Below are 23,856 nucleotides of genomic sequence, written 5' to 3' on the forward strand. Positions count from 1 at the left end.
TCTGAAAATTTCTTTGAAAATTTCTAAAAATTTCTGAAAATTTTGTTGGAACAAAAGTTTGTCTGATTATCACATTCAAAAAGAATATATTCCGTTGATTTTCAAGTTTAAACTGAGGTGTTGTCAGAGTTTTTCCTTCTTTCGACAATTTCCGACCAAAAAAACACACCAGCAATAGACAGAGCTCATTCAAATCGGCGTTGACTTTCAAGTGACAATTAGGACAGTAATTTTGAAGAGCAATATTTAATCAGAGGAGTGCAAAATGAACAGTAGTTCAAATAAACTTTTCACAAAATGGGAGGAAGTTTTTGGTTTGTGTTAATCAATTTTCAGGAACAACAATGTTTTTTAGGTTGAACTCTTGGCTTAGAAAAAAGGTGGACAAAAATTGTTCAAAGTGGATATAAATTGGCCGAGGTTAAGTTAAAATGGTGAAATTTGTCTTCATAATTTTAGTCACAAAAATGTAGCATATTTGTTGCAGAACTCGATTTCTATAAAAAAGAATTTATAGTTGAATTCTGGCTCATATAGCTTGAAAATCATACCCCTTAAATTGTTCTGGTTCCCTCTCAAAAAAAGTCAAAAATTGTCTGAACAAAAAGTCGAAAACTGTCTGAGGCCAGCCTAAAGTTCGCGCGTTTCTTTAAAAGTGTTGGAGCAATAAAAGATAGAAAAACGTTTCAACCATGTTTTTGGAAAAACAAAGCAATGTAATAATTTGCTTTCTCCTGTGAACTTTATTGATTCTCGATGCAAAATTTGTTGAATTTCAGATATAGACGACGAATTTTTAGTGCTTAAAATTAGTGCCTCAAAATGAGCAACGACTGAACAAAATGCGTAGAAAAATTCGCAAGCATCGATTACTGCGACGAGGTGCCGCATTTTCCACCCTCCATAAAATCGAAAGCGTTTGACGTTGCTTTGAAGAGCGCGGAAACTGAACATTGAGAATAAGAAATAGAAAAACAAAAAAATCGGTATACGAAACCACAGCTGAACGTGGGATAATTTATTCGTGACACTTAGAACGAATACGTGCTTAAAAATTATAGCACAAGCGCGTATATATTTTATTCCCTCGTGCGTTGATTTCTTAAAACCACCAGCTAAGTGTTGCAAAGCATAATTGTGTTGTTGGTGTGTTTGTATCGATTTTCAAAAACCGTTTGTAGCATTATTATTGAAAACCGTCTTTACTTGGATTATTTTTTGCTGTAACTTGATATATTTATTGTGTTCTAATGGTGGTTTACAGTATTTGGTTGTTTTTAGTTTCAAGTTGTTTTTCATTTATTTTACATGTTTGCGCAGACGTCGTAAGTTAAATTTTTGTAATGAATTTGCAAATATACAAGCATCAAGTAAATAAGTTTAAAAGCAACTGTCTCACTTTTTTGATCTTTCAATGCCAAAAAACACGACTTTACCGAAAATGCTTGAAATTTACGAAAAATATCTGAGTATAATTAATATTATCATTATTTACCATTGCATCGGTAAGTGAAAGTATTGTTTCATTTTCATGGAAACGCTTGTTTACTTGTTTTCCTACTCAGTTATTGTTCACAAGGATGTTTCTTGTTCAACAATCAAAATCACTCAACCTTTCTGGTAATACAATTGATAGCATGCAACGTTGTATATTACTATCCTTGCGTGTACAAATTTTACCTCCTGGACTATTTCTGATCTAATGTGAAAATTAGATTTAAAGTACAAGTAACGTTTAGTCAAAGAGTTTTGTGGAGCCAAAAATCTAAAGCAAAACATTGTCCAAAATTGATCATTGAACATCCACTCTTCGATAGATTCTTTTTTTCCGAGAAATCTCATTATGAGGTTTGATTGGTTTAATCGGGCTTTCAAAGCTCCCGAAAAATTTCTCCGATTTTTGTTTACCCAAATAGCTGTTGTAATATCCCGTTTTCCATTGACGGCCTTAAGTTTAAATTTAAGTTTGTCTTTCGCATTAATATTTTTCTCGTTTTTGAAATTTGATATTATCTGGGCAGACACTTACACTTGTTATCAACCTGAGCAGTTTCAAAAGATTAAGAAGTTATCAGGGCAGATTTCGAATGAATGGTCTATTTACAAAAACAACTCGACAGGGTATAAGAAATCCGACACAATACAGATATTTTTCTACGACACTTATTTGAATAGCGACAATGAAAAAGTGAACTTAATCCATGCGGTTTATGATGTTTGTGGGTTCATTTCCAATTATTCACTTTTTGTTCTACCCCTAAATCGTGATATAAAATATCGCAACTTGACTGATGATGGCTCTGATGTTTATGACGAATCTACATGCGAAGCAGCCAAAGAAATATTGCCACTACTCGATACAGTTGAGGAACAAACAGTCATGGTAAGAGATTAATACAACATTAGATTTCCTTAGCCTAAACTATTCTTCACAGCAGCCAATCTTTTTCTTCTCCGAGAAAGGTTAATCTTATTTTTGACAAGAGAAAATCTGAAGAACCTCAGGTCAAAGTGTCCTCGCGGACTTCATTTTATTGAAATTCCTCTCATTCACCTGTAGAAGTGTGAGAGCCGTTGTCTCTGTGCTGGCAGCTTATTACTCAACAAATTCCATGATACCGTTAATTGTTGTCTAGAAAGAGTGTGATTGGAAAAATGATATGCCTTTAGATCTGACGAGTGGTCATATATTGTCTACAGAAAGAGAAAGAATTCCGTTGAGGAGAACTTCAGAATAGTGTAGATTGTTGATTACTAGAACAATGAGATCTGTTTTTTTTCGGGGAAAGGTTCTCTAATTGAACACAAATTTTACTCCACAGGCTAATCTTCATACATTATTGACTGCAACCTGATAAGATCAAACTATTCTAGCTAAACTTCAGGTTACCTGACTAGTCGCTTAACTTTGATTTGATATGATCCGATTTGAAAATTCCCCTTTAGTTTTTTTTTAATTGGTGTCATCTGCAGAAAATATTGAACTCTGTTATCGTTTCCTTAATCAAATAACAAAAGAACAAATAAAAGAGCTGGGGAAAATATCAGCTAAAAGAAAAACAACAATAATTATCCAGTTTAGCGCAAAGTGAAAACATGACAAGAAATCTGAGTTTAAGAGAAAACTGCTATACATTTTTTCGTTAGTTGTACAGTTGAAGCAACAGGTATATGCCAAAAATTGCACGTGATATCTGACAATATTTTGACTGTTCAACAACAGACAAAAAGCACCCGGGAATTGTTTTTGAACAAGCAAATCATTGATTGTTTTCGTTTTTTGAGGAAAGGACTGTTTCGTAGAGAACCAGCAGCAGCCAAACAAAACGAAAACAGTGAAAATAACTCATTTAATGAAAGGTTCTCATTTAAAGCTGTATTTTCTGTGTCTTCCACAGTTTGACTGGACGTCATAACACCTCCACTTTTACCAAAAATTTTTTTAATACATGTGCTGCTCCACCGTTACCAAACGGAAGCTACAAATTTGACTTGTAATCGAACTTTAAAATAATCAAAATTCGTGAACAGTGAGGGATCTAGAAAAGAGGACGCTTAAGTAACATCATTTTTATATGATTTGTAAAATGATGGGCTCGATGATATCCCCCTAAGTAGATTAACTTCTCATAAATTTGTTTGTGGTTTATTCTTTGATTGAGCAAGAAACAAATTTGGCAAAAAAATGGTTAGCAAAATTTAATTAAACTGAAAAATAATTTCGGAGTACTGTCCCACAGTACAAATTATTACTCATTGAATAGATTGAAACTCCATTCCTAAGATCAACTTCCAGGTCCGGTGCTCCTCCGATTGCGATCGCGGAACAAATTATGGTCCGCGACAGGAGCACCAAAAAAATCAAGACGTGTTTTGGTTAACAATATACTTCTTTTAACTATCACTTAACTTGATTAGTATCGATAATATCGCTGCGCTTTATTGACAATAATACTTTTAGCGGCAGATATTTTTTGATTGGGGTTCTATTTCCATAAAATTGCATTTGTTTTTGCCATCAGGAATTTTACTCGTTGCTGCGGTACCCTGACTAACCATGAAAATTGCATGTAGTGATTTTTTGACGTCTTAATTGTGCTGAAGACTGATTTTGATTTCCTTGATAAATATTATTATTATTATAAATTTTGCTGTTGTTTTTGTAAAAGTTGATTTCACATCTTGTCCACATCATGTGCTTTCACATCATGTGCTTTCGTATTATTTTGAGGCAAAAAATACTAATGGCCCTAGTTTAAATCTAATGATAAATTTGCAAAGATTTGCTATTTTTGCTCGATGAAGCTTAAATTGTAAAATTTTGCAAATTATCTCTTCTCAAAAACAAATTTTCAAGATTTTACAAAAGAATATTGTTTTGCAAAAAAACTGCAAACGATCGACTGAGTTCGTTCTGGTGGAGCTCTGTTTAATTTAGCAATGTGGGTCATTTGCCTAACCATTTCACGGAGATTACTTAATTCAATAGAAAAAAGTTTACAATACACTTTGTAAACGACGTGTGTAGTAAGGCAAAAGTTTTCAGACCTGTTTGCAAATATTTGTAAAATCAACCCTTTATTTTATATGTTAATAATGCGGAACGGTCGCTCCCTTTTTGGTCATTTGTTTGCATCGCAATGCCTGTTTTAATGTAATAAAGAAGTGAAATTAGGGAAAAAAGGGTTAAAGAAACTAGCATGTAGCAGTACAAAGTCTTGCGCAGAATGGTGGAAAAATTTTCTTTGCAAAACAACCATAGCTCCATATTTCAAGACACTGAATAAATAGAGTTGAAAAAATAGTCTTCTGAGTACTTGTTTAAATTGGAAAAACTTAAAAGGAGTTTTTGATTATCAGTATAGCAATTGGGCCCAAATTAATAAAACAAACTCTGAGTTTAAATTGTAGAAATTGTCTTGTGTTACGGTTCTGGAGCGGCGATCTAACGTAGAATAGAACATGTTGGGCAACTGATCAAACTTTAACTTTTTATGTACACACGGACTAAATAATTCCGGCCAAAAATCTTTAACTTATTTTGCAATTTAATTTTAAATCCTTTTGACAAACAATTTTTTCAAGTCGAGAAAATTTTGTTACAAATTTTTTTGCTTTGATTTTCTTAGAAAACCCAAAAAGTTTGAAAAAGAAACTGCAGTTCTATATTGTTTACATACATGCAAGTACTGGCCAAAAGTGAAAATGATTTCGAGGCATTGGTTGAAAAAAAAACATTGTTAATTTCGTCTAATACACATCCGAAAAAACGCAAATGGTAAAGAGGCAATGTACAGGCGTTATATAAAATTAATAACGGCACATGTAGCAACAACTAAACAGTATAAAATAGTTCACGGTAGTTTAATTTGGCTTAATGAATTTTTTTAAAAAATAAGCAGTTTTTATGACGTTTTTGTGGTTCTCGTGGTCCTCAACAAGGATTCTCGTGGTTTCTCAAATTTCGATATCAGATATATTCTTTTTTTCGTGACTTTCTTCAACTATTCGTGCGTTTTTTTTATGTTGGAGGTTTCTCCTCGTGTTCTTAAAAGTTTTGCAAACTCCAGACGAAAAATGAATCAAATGTCTTTTAATGAGCCAGAAAATAGAATTTGTCTAAATTTGTTTCTTAAAAACGCACCTGGATTATTGTATTTTATTTCTAGCCAGCGACGGTGTCATAAATTTAACATTAATGTTTCTTTAGATATTCTCGACAGAAAAGCTGGTTTTTCAATTGAGTGAAAAAAATAAAACAGACTTTATAACGAAATTAAGGCTTGACTAACCCAAATTTATCAAAACTTCTGCCAAGAACTTTTTTAAATATGCAAAAATGTTGCGTTTTTTTCGAAGCGAAATTTTAGAGTTGAAGTGCTTTAATCGTATACCTCTTTTAATCTGCTCCCTCCCTTCCTCCCTCACACCTTCCCTCCCTCCCTCCCTCCCTCACACCCTCCCTCCCTCCCTCCCTCCCTCCCTCTCTCCCTCCCTCTTGATGTCTCCTCACTTTTTAATTTTGCATCTTCTCTGATGTCAACTGTATTGTTTTACACAAATTAAAAATACTCGCAACCTTTTTTAAAACCCAAACCACTGTTTCAGCGTTTTATGCGGCTCTCAAATTATCACAAAAAATAAGCGAGGCCAAAATGAAAATCTGTATACAAGATATAGTATTTACTGTCCTTATAGATTACAATGAAATTTACTGGTCAATAAATTTAGTGTTTCTTTTTTATAATTACTTGAACAATAAGAAAAGATCAAAATGACAAAATATAATTCTTAAGAACAATTTCTTGGGACTCGTAGTTAATGAAAAAATATGTACTTGAAAAAACTTTGATAAATTTTCTCTAGAATGCTACCACGATCTTTTCTTTGTTTGGTTTGAAAGTAGACTGATATCTAACTCGGTTGATTTATGCCTCAGGGATGGATTTGAGAAGCTGGTTTTATTAGTTGTGTAAATAGCATCCGAAAGGTTTTGTTGAGTTTAGGGGTATGCCCTTTGAGTTAGGACTGATCAATTTTGTGAAAAATTCCTCCCCATTTTCTATTGAAAATAGTAAAGCAAAAAGAGCCAATTAAATAGTTGTTTTTTATCAAATTTGCTATCTTTTTCATTTCGTGTTAGAATGGCTCAAAAATAAAATCAAGTATTCGGATTTGAAAACTAGGTTTTCTGAGGAGATAGTCGAAGTGCTGGAATTGACTTCAAAGAAAAAAAGCATCATTTTTAGCTAAATTTCTGTGATACTAGTTTGCGTTGTCTTCCTGGTGTAAATAGAACAGTCAGTTTACTGAGCGCTTTTATTAATATTATGACAGCCCACAGAGATTTTGCGTCTGTTGCCTCTAAGAAATTTGTAAAACACAAAAAAACCGCTGTTTGAAGAGAGATAGAAAGAGAGCCGTCTTGAATAAAAAATCATAAACAATTTTTTCTTCATAAAACAGTATCGCGGTATCTGCTACCACTGAGTCTTTTTCGTTAAAGCGCAATGGTTGTTCATGTTTTTTATGTTGAGTTTCTTTTGTTTTTTTTATGCATTAAGAATCAACCACAAAATAAAAGAATGAAAATTCATTAAATCTCAGATTTAATGATGCAAAACGCAGATAGCGTTTTTATACTACCAATAAATATTTTTCCGATAATGATTAACATGCTTCGGGAGTGTATGTGTGTTTGTTTATTCTTTTTCTCATGATTTTCTCATCGAATGCATTTAAATGATATAAATGTGTTCTATTATTGAATGCTTTCAATTGCTTAAACCACTAAAACTTTTTTTCATGGAATTTTTTTCATTTTTTTCGTAGAAAAAACTGGGCTTTGTATTTTGCCCGGTTTTTATTGGATTTTCTGCGGTTGTATCACGTAGTCTCATAAATATCAACCAAGGGTCCCATTCGCTGTCTGCTGAAAAGCGTTTGAGCTAAGTATTTGACGTGAAAGAAACTAAAGAATTCAGCGACTTTGATTACATTCGTTATTACCATTTTTTAAAAATTAAAAATCGTAAATTTTTAAACTGTGCAGGTTTTGCAGTTTTTTTGTCGTAATGTCACCTAGTCCCATTAATGACAAATCTCATTGTGTGTCTAATGAGGCATATTTGTAATTACTAATTTAGAAAAAAAGGTATCAAATTGAACATCCTTTTTTCAGAATCGAAACTGATTTTTTGGATCGTTTGGATCAATTCTTGTTCTTCTTGTTTGGTCGCATTATCAAAGCAATGACAGAAATCATTGGCTAGATGATAAATGTTTTAATTTTTTATTGAATAATTTGCTGACAATTTCATTGATTTTGTCGACTTTTTTAAATGAAATTGGCTTGATTTATTTTGAAAATTGAGTGATTTTTGGCTATTTCTAGTTTAATAGTCATTTTGGATGTTTTAGTCCTATGTGGTGATTGTTTCAGACCAATTTGCATCTGTTTCAAGGTTTCATTTTATGTCTAACGGTTTTACCGACTTTGAAAATAATGGTTTTTAAAGCAGGTGATTTTTTTCTAAAATCCTTAGAAAAAATCTTCCTTTTTTGTCTGAGAAAAAAATTATCTTACTGAAAAAATTTTGATTTTGTTGATTATTTCCAGTTAGAAGCTTACTAATTTTCTTGCCGAGACATCATTCTTTCACAACACTTTTGGAAAAATTTTTGTCATTGCCTGCATTTTTAGCTACTGTTGTTACCTGTTCCTTCGTTGTTTTTGTGAAAGCAGACAAAAGGTTCCTCAGGAGGTATAGTTACTGGTTGATAAAATTCTTATATCGGGTTGCCTTTCTCTGCAACTTGTGCTACTTTTATTCAAGGCTTTTTTGGTTCCCATTAGTTGTCTTTGTGTAATTGGTGATCCGTTGATCTGATTGATAAACATTTGCACTACAGAGTTTTTTAAGAGAATGGAATCAATTTCCCTTTTACGTTCTTGTTTTTTGATATTTTTGCCTATTTATTGCTTCTTAGCTTTTTACAATAGTTTTATGGTTCAGTAATTATTTATGAGGTTTTTATTAGGTATTGTTACAAAGAGGTGACACTTCTTGTTTACTAAGAGAGGATTTTTTTGTTGTTTGCATTTTTTAATTGTTGGTTCGGATGTCTCTGACAGGCGTTGGGTGGGTCATTGACCGAGCAGAAAAAATTTGAATTGTTGTCACAGATTAATTGTTGGGAAGCAGCCCTTAGCATTTTATAGGGAAATTTAAAAAGTTTCGTTTTCATACCTCACTTTCCACCGTATGTAACGTTTTATAGCTTTTTTTAATTGGTAGTCATTTACTGAATCAGAACCGTTTAATAGTAGTTTCTTTGGACGAATTGTGTTGGGGTTGCAACTTGTGGCGATGTTATATCAAATTGTGATCATTATTCAATAGACCTGGTTTTTTCTCATGTTATTTTTACATTGTTGTTTCAAAATCAGACCAATTATGAGTAGATATTCTGAATAGAGAAATCAAATTAGAGTGCCAATTTTACTCGCACTGGAATAATGTAAACGAATCGATTTGAATCGTATGTTGGCAGTTTTGTTCGAACAAACTTTTGGCTTATGAAAAGCTTTTTATCTGCTGCAATCGGACTCCGTTTTTCAGCGTTCCCTTTTCTGAGTTCTATTAAATTGTTACACCTTTAGTCCGTTAGTAGTGGATGAAACAAGGAAATCAACCACTAGCAAAATTTGGCCCGTTCTCCAAACGCTAATCGCGCATGTCGAATAGGGCCAAATTTTACTACTTGTTGATTTCCTTGTTTTATCCACTACTATATATTAGCTTTAAATTCGATCAAAAATCAATTAAAATAAAAAAATAAAACAAAAAATCAAAAAAAGCAAAAATTACATTTCACTCTTTAAGAGCGATTCACTCTTATTCGGGGTGATCCCCCAGTAGAAAGATCGCTCTTTTTCGCTCTTAAAGAGTGATTCCCTCTTTTTTTGATATTTTTTTATTTTATACTTTTATTTCAAATTATCTCTACTCTTCAATAAATTTATATATTTTTTTACTTTTTCTATATTTAACCCATTATTAATAAGAAATGATCCAGAATTATAATTTTTACACGAACAAATTTCCTCAGTTTGGCTAATAACTAAAGGACTTACAGTCTTGCTTTGCCAACTAGGATTAATTGTTTTCTCACTCAAATTTCTACTAAATCCCTTAGGTATATCTACATCTGGATGTTGTTTCTTTACATGAGCCCGTATCCCATCAAATCTCACAACAGAAGTACGATATGGACAATTAACTTAAGCTGAAGTACAACTTCTACATGTATACTTACTCTCATCAAAATCAGTTAGTGGTTTTATATAATTACATTTATTACAACTTCTAATTAAGACTTCTGGGCTAAGATTAAGGTTAGGGTTAGGGTTAGGGTTAAGGTTAGGATTAAGGTTAGGGTTGGGGTGAGGGTCTGAGTTAGAGTTAGTCATAGATAGAACTAGAACCAGAACCAGAACTAGATCTAGAGCTAGAGCTAGAACTAGAACTAGAACCAGATTCATTTTTTAAAGAACAATCCCATGGAGAAAAATTATTAGCACAAATACTACTTAGTATTTTATTACCACACATACATTTATCGGTTTTATCGTTATGACATGATTCATAAAGATATTTTAAACGAGCAATGTTTCCATATTTATAGTTACACTCTAAACATTTTAAAAGCATTTATAATAGGGTAAACTATAATATTTACCTAATCTTTTTTCTGATGATATTTAGCCATGATTTCAATTAAATCTTTAGTATTTTCTTTAGATGTGATACACTCTCCTAAATATTTATTTCCTAACGTATTGAGTGTATTAGTTTTACATCTCTTATCTAAAATCAATTCAGGGTCTAATTCTTTTTTATCCCTAACAAATTTTATAATCTCTTCTCTAATTTCTTCATTATTTCCATATAGTCTCATTAAAAACTTTCCTCTCTTTCTATTCAAAATTCCCATCTCTTCATTTATATTTTCTTCTTGTAGTTTTTCTAAGGTTGTAATAAGTTTACGTGCCTCATTAACTAAACTATTTTTTGATAGGACTTTGACCATGTTTCACTATCAGTATAATCACTTTGTGTATTAGCAAAGCTACTTTGTGTATCAGTATAATAACTTTGTGTAAAAGGGAACCTGTTTGGCAGATATTCTCCACATCCAGCTTTAACCAAAGTGTTTGCTCTAGTCAACATATTGCTTGCACTCAATGCCACGGCTCCAACAGTTTTTATTATTGAATCAGAATAAAGATATTTAGTTAAAACTAAACCCCAACCTATAATTCCACTATTATTTGATAATTGTTTTAAACCTTTTGCTTTAACCATCTCTTTTGCTAAAACATGATTCTGAATTTTAATACTATTTAAAGTAAGAAGTTTATTAAAATAAAACTGATAATTATCATGATTAATGGCATTTCTATCTGTTGCATTGATCATGAGTAGTTTCATATATGCTACAAGTTTATTTATATCTTCTCTGTTTAATTCATCTTTTAAACTAAGAGCTTTCAAATCAAGGAAACCAACTCTTGAATCATATATCATTGTTCTATTACTATTAATAATAATAAAAGTATTTTCCTTCTTATTATATTTAACTATACCATAACGAACTTTATCTGACATTCCATATGTACGATTATAATGGTTACTATTTAAATCACTAATTATTTTACTAAAGTTATGTTTACATTTATATATCTCATTAAAGTTTTTAAATAGATCAGGTCCATTATAAGTTGTTAAATAAATAGTATCACAACTCATTCTTGCTGTATTAAATATTTGAGCTGGTTTATGACACATTACAACTATTTGAATATTATAATGTCTACCTTCAGAAAAATAATAAGCTATATCCTTATTTAACCTATCACCCATATCATCAAGTACTATTGCACAATTTTGAAATTTATGCATTTTATTTTTTGTGATCATATTTATATCACATTTATTAAACCCAGTATAAAACTTATTAGACTCAGGATCTATCCAGTCTCTGTCCTCTTTACACACTCTAACTATATTTTTAGCATGGTCTTGGTTTTGGTCTTGGTTTTGGTTTTACTCCCGGTTTTGGTTTTGGTCTTGGTTTTGGACTGAGTATAATTTTAAGTATTGTCTAATAAAATATGTTTTCCCTGTACCAGTTCCACTATAAACAATAGTATGTAATAGTGACTTTTCATATTCGAATCTAACTAGACTCCTATTCATAAATCCACCAAATCTTCTAGTTTTGTATATTTACTCGGTATTGAATCATATATTATAAAACAAATTATAATTATTAAAAATAAAATAAAAACTACACTACCCGTCTCCATTTTTTATATAAAATATAGACTTGATTTAAATTAGACTTAGACTTATTAAATTTATGATATAAAAATGCTTATCCTAACTTTTGAGGAATTCAATAATCAATTTAATATTAATAATAGTGCTATGAGCGATATCAGAATAAAGGATATAGGTAAAGATATAAGTCTAACACCAATTGAAATAGTAATGAGAGATCCAACTCCAGATAACACAAGTGAACCTAACTCCAGCATTATTGTAAATTTACATCCAACTGAAGGTACACATTGGGTTTTAGTTATAAGAAGAGAAGGTGGTCCTCTTTATTACTTTGATAGTTTTGGTGTAGAAACCCCACCATTATTCCTAGAAGAATATGTTGATCTAGGCTCTAGTGAAAGAATACAACAATCTGATGGATCTTATTGTGGGCCTTATTGTTTATACATGATCTATCTTGTTGATAGAGGATTTAGAATTAAAAGTGCTATAAATATTCTAGTTAATTTAAAAATCCAGAAATATATAATGAGTGTTTTTGTTTAGGTTGTAATGTTAATCAGTGAAGGGACGAATTCCTTGGTACCCCAACCCGCTTCGCAGATGTTAATGATAATGACAATGTTAACGATAAAGATAATGTTAATGATAATGATAATGTTAATGATAATGATAATGATCTACGAAGTAGCTTTGCTAATCAGGGAACGTGCTCAGTATATAATGATAATTTTAATGATAATGTTAATGATAAAGACAATGTTAATGATAAAGATAATGATAATGATCTACGAAGTAGCTTTGCTACTAATGATAATCATAATGACAATGATAATGATAATGATAATGATAATGATAATGATAATGATAAAGATAATGATAATGATAATGGTAATGATAATGATAATGATAATGATAATGATAATGATAATGATAATGATGATGATAATGATAATGATAATGATAATGATAATGATAATGAAAATGATAGTGATAATTTTATATATCTATATGGTGAAAAACATCAAAGGGGTAAACCTAGCAACAAAAAATGTCTTATTAACAATATCTCTGTTAATACAAATGATGATCTACAATCATGGCTAAATGATGATGATATAATTACTAAAGCTGAATTCCCAGATAACTTTAGATATATAATATCTGGTCCTAGTGAGTGTGGTAAGGCATTCTTATAAAAATACTAATTCTAGCTAGTATATATTTTGATAATTTATACATCACTGGACCTACTGGTGATCAATACAATGGATTAGAAAGAATAAATAATAAAGCAATTACAGAATTTATTAAAGATATAAAAGATTTAGCCTCTCCTGATACACTACTCAAAGACTTAAAGAAACCAATGATATTCGATGATGTTAGAGCCAAAGAACCAGTTATTAATGAATACTTTTGTAGAGGTAGACATAATAATTGCAATATGATATATCTTAATCAAAACCTGTTCTCTCTGGACAGGCAGAGTGTTAGAGAGAACTGTAATCTATTTATTTTAATTGAACCGAGATGTAAAGTCCTAGCATCGATATATCAAGATTTCTTTAATAATATTGAACTTAGTTATACTGATTTTGCTAATATATGTAATAAGGTATGGAAAGAGCCTTATAATTACATTGTCATTGATATAACTAAAAATAAAATATGAATCGTAAACTAAGAATTAATTGGGATCAGAGAGTATTGTAGATATTTAATTATAATTATTTATTTATGTTTAATTATAATTCATAACTATACTAATCTGTGAATATGGTATAGTTATGTTTATAATTATACATTTTTTAATTATAATTATTTATTTATGTTTAATTATAATTTATAACTATACTAATCTGTGAATATGGTATAGTTATGTTTATAATTATACATTTATTTAAATTTAATTATTTATTTATGTTTAATTATAATTTATAACTTTACTAATCTGTGAATATGGTGTAAGGGATTCAACATGTTTAATAAATTTTTCTATAGTGTATTTATGGAGATATGTACATAACCTACAATAGAATTGTTTAAATCTAAACTGGGAGATATGTTTTTACACTTTACACTTTCTATATGTTAGATATTGATCGGGATTATTAAAATGCTCTAGTAAATGATTATGTTTATCTCTATATGTTATAACTCTATTACATACAAAACAATGATATGGTTTGCCCTGAAACCAAATACAACTCTGATCCCAGGACTTATTTTTACATTCATCACATTTAATACTAAATATTATTTTACTGGTTGTTCAATTAGATTAAATGTATATTATATATCTGTATCCTTACCATTATATTTAGCTCCAGGTATAATATTACAATGAATATTAATTGTATTAAAACCCATAATATCAACAATTTTATGAGATGTATATTTACTTGCTCTATATAATATTTTCCTAAATCCTAGTAATGATCCTATTGAGTTTTCTACATCAAAGCTAAGTACTCCTTGTTTTATTTCCATTTTACATTTCATTGTATTTTTATCTACTTCTATTATAATATTACCTCCAGTCTCTTCTTTTATTATTTCTGCTATTTCAGATAATTCATATGCAACGGATGTTATAATATATACTTTTGTATCAGATAAAATTTGTCGATCTGAAGAATTGAACATAAATCTATTATTATTATTCCCGTTTACATTAAACACCGAGTTATAAACTGATAATCTAGTTAAACCTAATTTTGTTGTATTAAGAATAAGTTCACTAAAGTTAAACCTTTCTGTTGATTTTACCATTCTAAAGTTAAGTGTATGCTCTTCTTTAGTTTTAGTTAATTTTTTAGTTATCTTTTTTAGTTCATATAAGATTAAATTGTCTGTCATTTTTGGATTATATTTATGGTTATAGTCATAATTATAGTCTTAGTTATAATTAAAAGTTAAATTTTTATCTTTTAAAAACGGAGTTTAATTGGGATACAACTTATGGTTATAATAATGGTATACATAAAAATAAGATTTGTCAAGAAGGATGTTTGAGAATGCGAGTTGTCTAGTGATCTGTGGGTTTAATGTAGTCCTAACTGGGTTCGACCAAACCAGTTGGTTATCTATTTCTGATGTGTTATGTTAAGATGAAGATGTGGATGATCTATCTAGTTCTTGACTCATAGGAATAATCTATTCTTATAGGAATAAAACACTATAGTGCAGTAATACTCAATTGGCCACGATGCGACTGTTTTCTGTCGCTATAGTTTATCGTCTGCACTTTCTTAATGTGTGATTAACACATTTCTATGTTTAACGAAACAGGTTGCTGCAAAAGAGCAACTAACACCAATTGATATATATTTACAAAGACAGTAATCAAATAACATATGCATAGAGTGTTTATAGGTAGATAGTTTAGTACTTGGTTACAAAGTTTCTAGATACTGTAAGCTCCAGTATCACACTTCCCCTTCTCTGGAATCAAACAGTGTTTCACAATGTTTCATTCAGTGCCTCTATGTCAGCTGAGTTTATGTCGGATATTTTGCTTGTTGGGGATAGTGGAGGTGTACAGTATTGCTGTGATGTCGTGCTACTATTGAACGACTTTTGTGATGTGGGCTCGGTTCTTTCTATTGGTTGTTCTTCCGGGCTTATATCTTTTGTCTTATTGTTCTTTTCTGTTACCAATTGGTCTGTGTTGTTGTTATTGTTTCCGGGTTGTACTTCCTCACCAGTTGGTAGTGGAAATTCTTTCCTCGTGTCCTTGTTGAGTGCCTCTGTGTTGACTGATTCTTGTGGTGCAGGAAGTATTGAGATGATGTTCGCTTGCTCTCTTTCTAATCTAACTTGTTCTTTTTGTACGATGGTTGCAATTTCGTGTTGTTCTTGGGCTTTGTTCTCTGCGTCTAGAAATATGACTTGTGGGTTGTTGAATTTTGCTGTGTTGTCATTTAGTCTTTGTATTTTTTCAACTGTTTTATCGATTTTTGGAGTTGATTTAGTTGATTTAAAGTCGTGGTTGTTGGTTACTTCATTTTTAGCATTGTTTCTATCGAATTGTACTGGTGGGCTGTCCGGTGATGTGATCATAAAGTCTTTCGGGTCGCTTGATGCGAATATAGTTTGGGGTGATTCGTTTTCTACGAATTGGTAAGTAACTGTGCTTGGTGATTGTTGTAGTGCATTCGTGTCTACTTGTATGAATGATCTGTTTTGTTCGTGTTCTTGTGTGCTTTGTAATGCCATCATTTTCGAACGTTGCTTGAATGTCTCTCCTGGATTGGCTTTTGGAGTACGCGGTCGTTTTTTGGAATCGCTCTGTTTTGTCCGATTCTGTTTCTTGGTTATTGTCGGGCTTTTAGTCTTTTGTTGTTGTTTACGCTGATTTTGGCTTGCTACTTATCGAACTTTAGCTGGGCTCCAGTTGGTTGGCTGTGCTCTTTGACGTGTGTCCCTGGGGATCGTTTGTTGAATTTTGTGTCCGCCAGTTGGTGGAGTCGTCTTTGTTACCTTCCGTTGCTTTGCTTCTTCTAAACAAAACTTCTTAATTTTTTCTTGGTTTCTTTTATATTCACCAACTGTTTTACATGCTACCATGTGTATTAGTCTTGGTTTTTGTTGTTCCTCTATTGTTTCTGTGATAGGTTTTTGTTCGTTTACTATAGCAAGTTGATTTTTCTTATTACTGTGTTTTTTCTAAGTGGTTTGTCTATGGTTATTGTGTGTGGTGAGTAATTAGTGATGGTGCCGTCTTGTATTATGTTCCATTGTGGTGCAAGTGTATTTCGAGGTTCTTTTGGTTTTTTGTGAGTGATTTTCGTGCGACGTTCTTTCGTGTTTTTATGTATTTTGTAGTTTTATCACCTATCGTGAAGTGAATTTCAGATGGATATATCTTACGTGGGGACTTTGTTGTTCTGGAAGTTGTGGCTAGCGGTACATTTTCTGAGTCGTCCTTTGAAGTTACTTCTACTGGTTGGTGACTGCCAATTGGTGTTAGATTTGTAGGTGTCGACGGTTGAGTGTCTTCGTTATCATTGTCACTTCGGTATCTGATGTCGAGTTCTTGTTCCGATTCACCATCTCGTCTCCAGATCTCCTCCATCGTGAGGGCATTCTGCTTGAGCACTTTCTTGTCTAAACTGTAGTTTGTTAGATTTTTGTATGAGAGGTTTTTGTGTGATGCTTTTGTTGTGATGTTCGATATTTCAGTGTTTGGTTTTCTTCCGAAGTGTGCTTCAAAAGGTGATAATTTTGTTGTAGTGTTGGGTATTAATCTGATGTTTTCTATGATGTTCGCTAGCCTGTTGGTTAGTGTTGTGTTAGACCAGTTTGGGTCTATATCTAGTACCGCTAATCTTCTTTTATTGTTTGGATTAGTCTTTCTACCATACCTGTACCTCTATGATCACCAGCTGGTGCTAGTATTAGTTTTATGTTTTTATTTTTGCAAAATATGTCAAATTCTTTTGCTTTAAATGCTTGTGCTTGGTCACATCTAATTGAGCGTGGAGTTCCGTGTACTTTACAGTAGCTTTCGAGATATTCTATGGCTGTGTTTGTGTCACAGTTGTTGAATATTTCTGCATGTGGGTATCTCGATAGTCTATCTACTGTTACTAAGATATAGTTATTTTGTGTGTTATTCTTAAATGGGATTGGACCTGCAAAGTCCATTTGTATTTCTTCGTTGGGTTCTACTAGTGTTGGTAGTGAGCCTAAATTGGTTCTTGCAATTATTGGTTTTAAATTTTTACCTTTTTCGATGCAATGTTTGCAGCTCTTGGCCTGTGCGACGATCTCACTATGAATGTGTGGATACCATATTAATTTCGCGAGGGCCAACATGCCCGCTTGACCTGGGTGTTTGCTGTGAACTGTTTGAAGAACCATCGGTCTTAATTTAGCTGGGATAACTAGGCGGTTGTCATATAAAAGACAACTCGATGGTGTAACTGAAAGGTCGCGGTGAATTTTGTAAAATATGGGATTTGTTTTCTTCAGTGAGAGCCAATCTTGTTTTTCTACGAGGTCGATAATGGGGCCTAGGTCCTTTTTCGAATTTTCTGCTATGAATTCCTCGTTAAAGACTTTCATAAGATTAAATCTGTAATCGGGTGTTGGTGTGTCGTCTATGGCTTTAAATAGTTCTTCGTGTTTATCAGGAATAAGGGAGGATAGGCCTTTGCCTTTATTGGATTCGATATCAGTTTGTGTGCTTTTGTCGCGCACATTTTTGTTTGGGACTTGGATCTCCATTGGAGTTTTATTTTTGTTTGGGCCACGGAATCGTTTGTTTATTGGAATTTCAAATGTGTTTAATTTTGGACAAGCGCGGGTTGTAATTGCGATTAATTTTGGTTTGATTCTTGTTAACAGAGAGTGAGAAAGAAGCGACTTACTTTTAGATTTACTATGGCAAAAAGCGTTTTCTTTTGTGTGTGTTTTCTTTAGCATGCTTGACGTCATTTTGTTCATTTTGAGTTAAGCTCTCTGATTGGTTTGAATTACTAGTTGGTTTATTTGAACCAAATGAATTTATGCTTTGTTTTAAAATTGCGTGCTTCATTTCCTCTATTAGGTTTATTACAAACTTTTCGTCGTCCTCGTTAGTTGACGATGGTGCGCCTGATCGATTTCTACTTAAATAATCCGCGAAACCCATGTTTTTCCCCGGTATATGTTCTATTGTAAAATTAAACGGGAGTAGTCTATCTACCCATCTTGATAATCTGCTTTGGTATGTTCTGTTTCCTCGATTATTTTTAAGTGCTGAAAGTAATGCTTGGTGATCCGTTTGGAGAATTAATTTATTGCCATATAGGTAATATTTGAAATGCTCTAATGCCCAAACTATGGCTAACAGTTCGAGTTCATTTGTGCTGTATCTTTCTTCTAATCTGTTCAGGAACCTACTGGCGTAAGCAACTGGTTTCCATATTTGACCGTGTTTTAGTTCCAGGCATGCGCCTAAGCCTTTTTTGCTTGCGTCGCTTTTTATTCTTGTGTCTTTAGTTATGTCAAAGTGTTTATTTTCTGTAATGTTTATTATTTGTTTTTTGATGTTTTCGAATGCTTCTGTGTGTTCATCTTTCCAGTCTAGTTTGTTTTGTGCTTTTGTATTGTTTTTTGATAAAAGTGGTCTTAATGGTTTAGATAATTCGGCTAGTCTTGGTGTGAATTTTATTAGGTGATGTATGCATCCCATAAATGATCTAAGTTGTTTTAATGTTTTGGGTGTTTCCAGTTGATTGATTGATTCGCACTTCTTTTTTGTAGGCGTTATACCAGTTGGTGTTATTTCATAGCCTAGCCAAATTATTTGTTTCTGTGCAAATTCACATTTTTGTAATTTTATTGCTAGGTTTTCCTTATCCAATAGGTGTAATATTTTGTCAAGTTCTTTTTCATGATCTGCCAATTTTCCTTTTGTTATTACTAATATGTCATCTAGGAAAGCGAATTTGTTATGACAATTTCTAAGTGTTACGTCAATGGTTTTTTGGAATGTTGCTGGCATATCTGTTAGTCCATAAAATCCATTTAAGAATCTGTATGTGCCTGTTAATTTTCCTCCTAATATATTGAAATTGCAATGTTTTTGTAGTTGTGGATCTAATGGTATTTGGCTGTAGGCGTATTTCAAATCTATTTTCGAGAAGTAAAATGTTCCTTGTTCTGTGCTCCGTTCGGATATGTAGTTTGCAACTGCGTCAATTAAATGGTCGATGCTTGGAATTTAATCTTTGTTTTTGTGTATTGCGTCGTCTAATTCCTTAGAGTCGAGTGCAAATTTAACGCTTTTGTCCTTTTTAACAGTAATTACTACGGGGCTTATGAAGTATTCATCTGAACACTTTTCCAATCTCATGATTTGTTTATCTTCGATTAGTTTTTCTAGTTCTTGTTCTACCCTTTCTAATAAGTGTAGTGGGACTCTTCTACCTTTGTGTTGTGTTGGTGTGAAAGTTTCTTTGAATGTTGATTTTGCCACATGGTTTTTCGAACGTCCTAGTCTTGTGCATAGATGAGGGTACTTTTTGAATATCCATTTTATTATGTTTTGTTCTGTCGATGTGTCTGATACTAAGTTGATTATCTTACCGGTTGGTTTTGTAGCTGTGAGGACTATTCCCAGTTGTTGTAGAATATCTCTCCCCATAACTGGTTGTGGTAGATATTTGACCAAGAGTATTCTACAGTTTTTTGCTGTCCATGCCCCCGATTTAAATGTGATGTGCAACACTCCTAAGATCTTTATATCCTGATTGTTGAAACATTTGTATCTTGATTTCTCGTCGAACATTGTTATTTTGCTTTCTTTGTTTCGTTTTGTGATTTCTTTTGCTTTTGTGTATTCTAAAAATGAGCGAGGTGAACCTGTGTCTGCTAGCCAATCCACTTCCGTGTTTTTTCCGTTTGTTTTGACCCAACATTCACCTCCAGTTGTTTTGTTAACTGATATGGTGTTTATTTTCTTTACTTCCACAGATCTTATTGTATTGACTGACGACCAGTCTTCTATTAGTTCTTTATGTATAAAGCGGCTTCTGGATCGACAGTTTCTTCTTCTGCTTCTTGTTCCTCCTCGCAAAGGTCCTGTTCTTTCACATGTCTCACTCTTCTCGTTTGTGGTGTTGTTTGTTGTTGTTGTGTGTTTTTCCTGAAGTCCTGTCTGAACGTTGTGTTTCTTCGTTCTGGCATTGGGGCTTTGCACATTGATGTAAAGTGACCGATCTTTTTGCAAATTTTGCAAGTGAAATTTTGGCTTTGGACATGTTTAAGTGATTTTTTATAAATGGGTGCCCACATTTGTAGCAGGGTTCTATTTTACCAGTTGTTGGAGTTGGTAATATTGGTTGTTGTGGTGGGCGTTGAGTGAAAGGTGTTCTTGGTTTATTTCTGATGTAAGATACTTGTGACCAGTTGGTGCTGCTGGAGTGTGCTCTCAAAATTTCCTGCTGGTTTGCCTGGCCTCTTTCTCTGTTGATTGCAAAGTTGAGTACTTGTTGTGGTGTTCTTAATTCTGATAACAAATCCATTTGGATTGATGTGTTGGTCATGTTTGAAATGAAAAGGTCCTTTACCAAATCTTCCTCTAAGTCTTTGAATTTGCATAGTGCTCCTCCTTCCCTTATTCTGCTGTAAAATGTCTCGAGTGATTCGTGTGATTGTTGCATGGATTTGAAGAATTTAAATCTGTCAAATGTGGTGTTTCGTGGGATAGTGAATGTGATGTTGATTTCATGTGCGAGTTCATTTGTGGTGCATTTTTCTATTTGTGTGTGGATTTTTCTGATGGTATGTTCTTCTTGCTTCCGCTCCAAGTGATAGGTATATCAGGCTTTTTACTTTCGTGTCTGCTTCATCCCACGGTATTCTGTCGACCATTGCTCCTTTTCGCTCTATTATCTTGCATTCATTTTCAAAATCAACTCTCCTTCTTTCGTTCCTCTGTTCTCTATTTCTTGCCTCGTCTTCTGTCTCTCCTTCAAATTCTTCTTCGTATGTTGGTAGTGTAGGGTAGAATAAGTCTGTGGGTTGTGGTTTCAATTTGAGTAACTTATCTACTTCAATACTGTCGCGTGCCATTATCGCCATTTTTAGTGTTGGGAACCATTGTCTCCATTCTATTGGTGGTGTTGCGCCGGATTCCCAGAATGGGTTTACTCCTAATGGAGTTTTGGCTGACTGCGCCATGTCAAGAAGGATGTTTGAGAATGCGAGTTGTCTAGTGATCTGTGGGTTTAATGTAGTCCTAACTGGGTTCGACCAAACCAGTTGGTTATCTATTAATGTTGTGTTATGTAAAGATGAAGATGTGGATGATCTATCTAGTTCTTGACTCATAGGAATAATCTATTCTTATAGGAATAAAACACTATAGTGCAGTAATACTCAATTGGCCACGATGCGACTCTTTTCTGTCGCTATTGTTTATCGTCTGCACTTTCTTAAAGTGTGATTAACACATTTCTATGTTTAACGAAACAGGTTGCTGCAAAAGAGCAACTAACACCAATTGGTATATTTTTACAAAGACAGTAATCAAATGACATATGCATAGAGTGTTTATAGGTAGATAGTTTAGTACTTGGTTACAAAGTTTCTAGATACTGTAAACTCCAGTATCACAATGATCTACGAAGTAGCTTTGCTAATAATGATATTCATAATGATAATGATAATGATAATGATAATGATAATGATAATGATAATGATGAAGATAATGATAATGATAATGATAATGGTAATGATAATGATAATGATAATGATAATGATAATGATAATGATAATGATAATGATAATGATAATGATAATGACAATGATAATGATAATGATAATGATAATGATAATGATAATGATAATGATAGTGATAATGATATTGATAATGATAATGATAATGATAATGATAATGATAATGATAATGATAATGATAATGATAATGATAATGACAATGATAATGATAATGATAATGATAATGATAATGATAATGATAATGATAATGATAGTGATAATGATAATGATAATGATAATGATAATGATGATGATGATGATAATGATAATGATAATGATAATGATAATGATAATGATAATGATAATGAAAATGATAGTGATAATTTTATATATCTATATGGTGAAAAACATCAAAGGGGTAAACCTAGCAACAAAAAATGTCTTATTAACAATATCTCTGTTAATACAAATGATGATCTACAATCATGGCGAAATGATGATGATATAATTACTAAAGCTGAATTCCCAGATAACTTTTGATATATAATATCTGGTCCTAGTGAGTGTGGTAAGACATTCTTATAAAAAAAACTAATTCTAGCTAGTATATATTTTGATAATTTATACATCATTGGACCTACTGATGATCAATACAATGGATTAGAAAGAATAAATAATAAAGCAATTATAGAATTTATTAAAGATATAAAAGATTTAGCCTCTCCTGATACACTACTCAAAGACTTAAAGAAACCAATGATCATCGATGATGTTAGAGCCAAAGAACCAGTTATTAATGAATACTTTTGTAGAGGTAGACATAATAATTGCAATATGATATATCTTAATCAAAACCTTTTCTCTCTGGACAGGCAGAGTGTTAGAGAGAACTGTAATCTATTTATTTTAATTGAACCGAGATGTAAAGTCCTAGCATCGATATATCAAGATTTCTTTAATAATATTGAACTTAGTTATACTGATTTTGCTAATATATGTAATAAGGTATGGAAAGAGCCTTATAATTACATTGTCATTGATATAACTAAAAATAAAAATATGAATGGTAAACTAAGAATTAATTGGGATCAGAGAGTATTGTAGATATTTAATTATAATTATTTATTTATGTTTAATTATAATTTATAATTTTACTAATCTGTGAATATGGTGTAAGGGATTCAACATGTTTAATAAATCTTTCTATTGTATATTTATGGAGATATGTACATAACCTACAATAGAATTGTTTAAATCTAAATTGGGAGATATGTTTATACACTTTACACTTTCTACATGTTAGATATTGATCGGGATTATTAAAATGTTCTAGTAAATGATTATGTTTATCTCTATATATTATAACTCTATTACATACAAAACAATGATATGGTTTGCCCTGAAACCAAATACAACTCTGATCCCAGGACTTATTTTTACATTCATCACATTTAATACTAAATATTATTTTACTGGTGGTTCAATTAGATTAAATGTATATTATATATCTGTATCCTTACCATTATCTTTAGCTCCAGGTATAATATTACAATGAATAGTAATTGTATTAAAACCCATAATATCAACAATTTGATGAGATGTATATTTACCTGCTCTATATAATACTTTCCTAAATCCAAGTAATAATCCTATTGAGTTTTCTACATCAAAGCTAAGTACTCCTTGTTTTATTTCCATTTTACATTTCATTGTATTTTTATCTACTTCTATTATAACATTACCTTCAGTTTCCTCTTTTATTATTTCTGCTATTTCAGATAATTCATATGCAACG

General features: G+C 32.0%; 1 protein-coding gene across 1 annotated transcript in view; it reads left to right on the plus strand.

The window, feature by feature from the left end:
• Nucleotides 1–932: 932 nt before the first annotated feature.
• The window catches only part of LOC142348834 (uncharacterized), a 114,517-nt gene continuing 91,593 nt past the window's right edge, over nucleotides 933–23,856 (plus strand). Inside the window, exon 1 of the mRNA XM_075400367.1 lies at nucleotides 933–2,383. Coding sequence (XP_075256482.1) covers nucleotides 1,844–2,383 — 540 coding nt within the window. The 5' untranslated portion in view covers nucleotides 933–1,843. The remainder of the gene's footprint in view (nucleotides 2,384–23,856) is intronic.

This window comes from Convolutriloba macropyga, chromosome 10 (genome assembly GCF_964194025.1).
Source record: "Convolutriloba macropyga chromosome 10, txConMacr16.3, whole genome shotgun sequence".
NCBI classification, from domain to species: Eukaryota; Metazoa; Xenacoelomorpha; order Acoela; family Convolutidae; genus Convolutriloba; species Convolutriloba macropyga.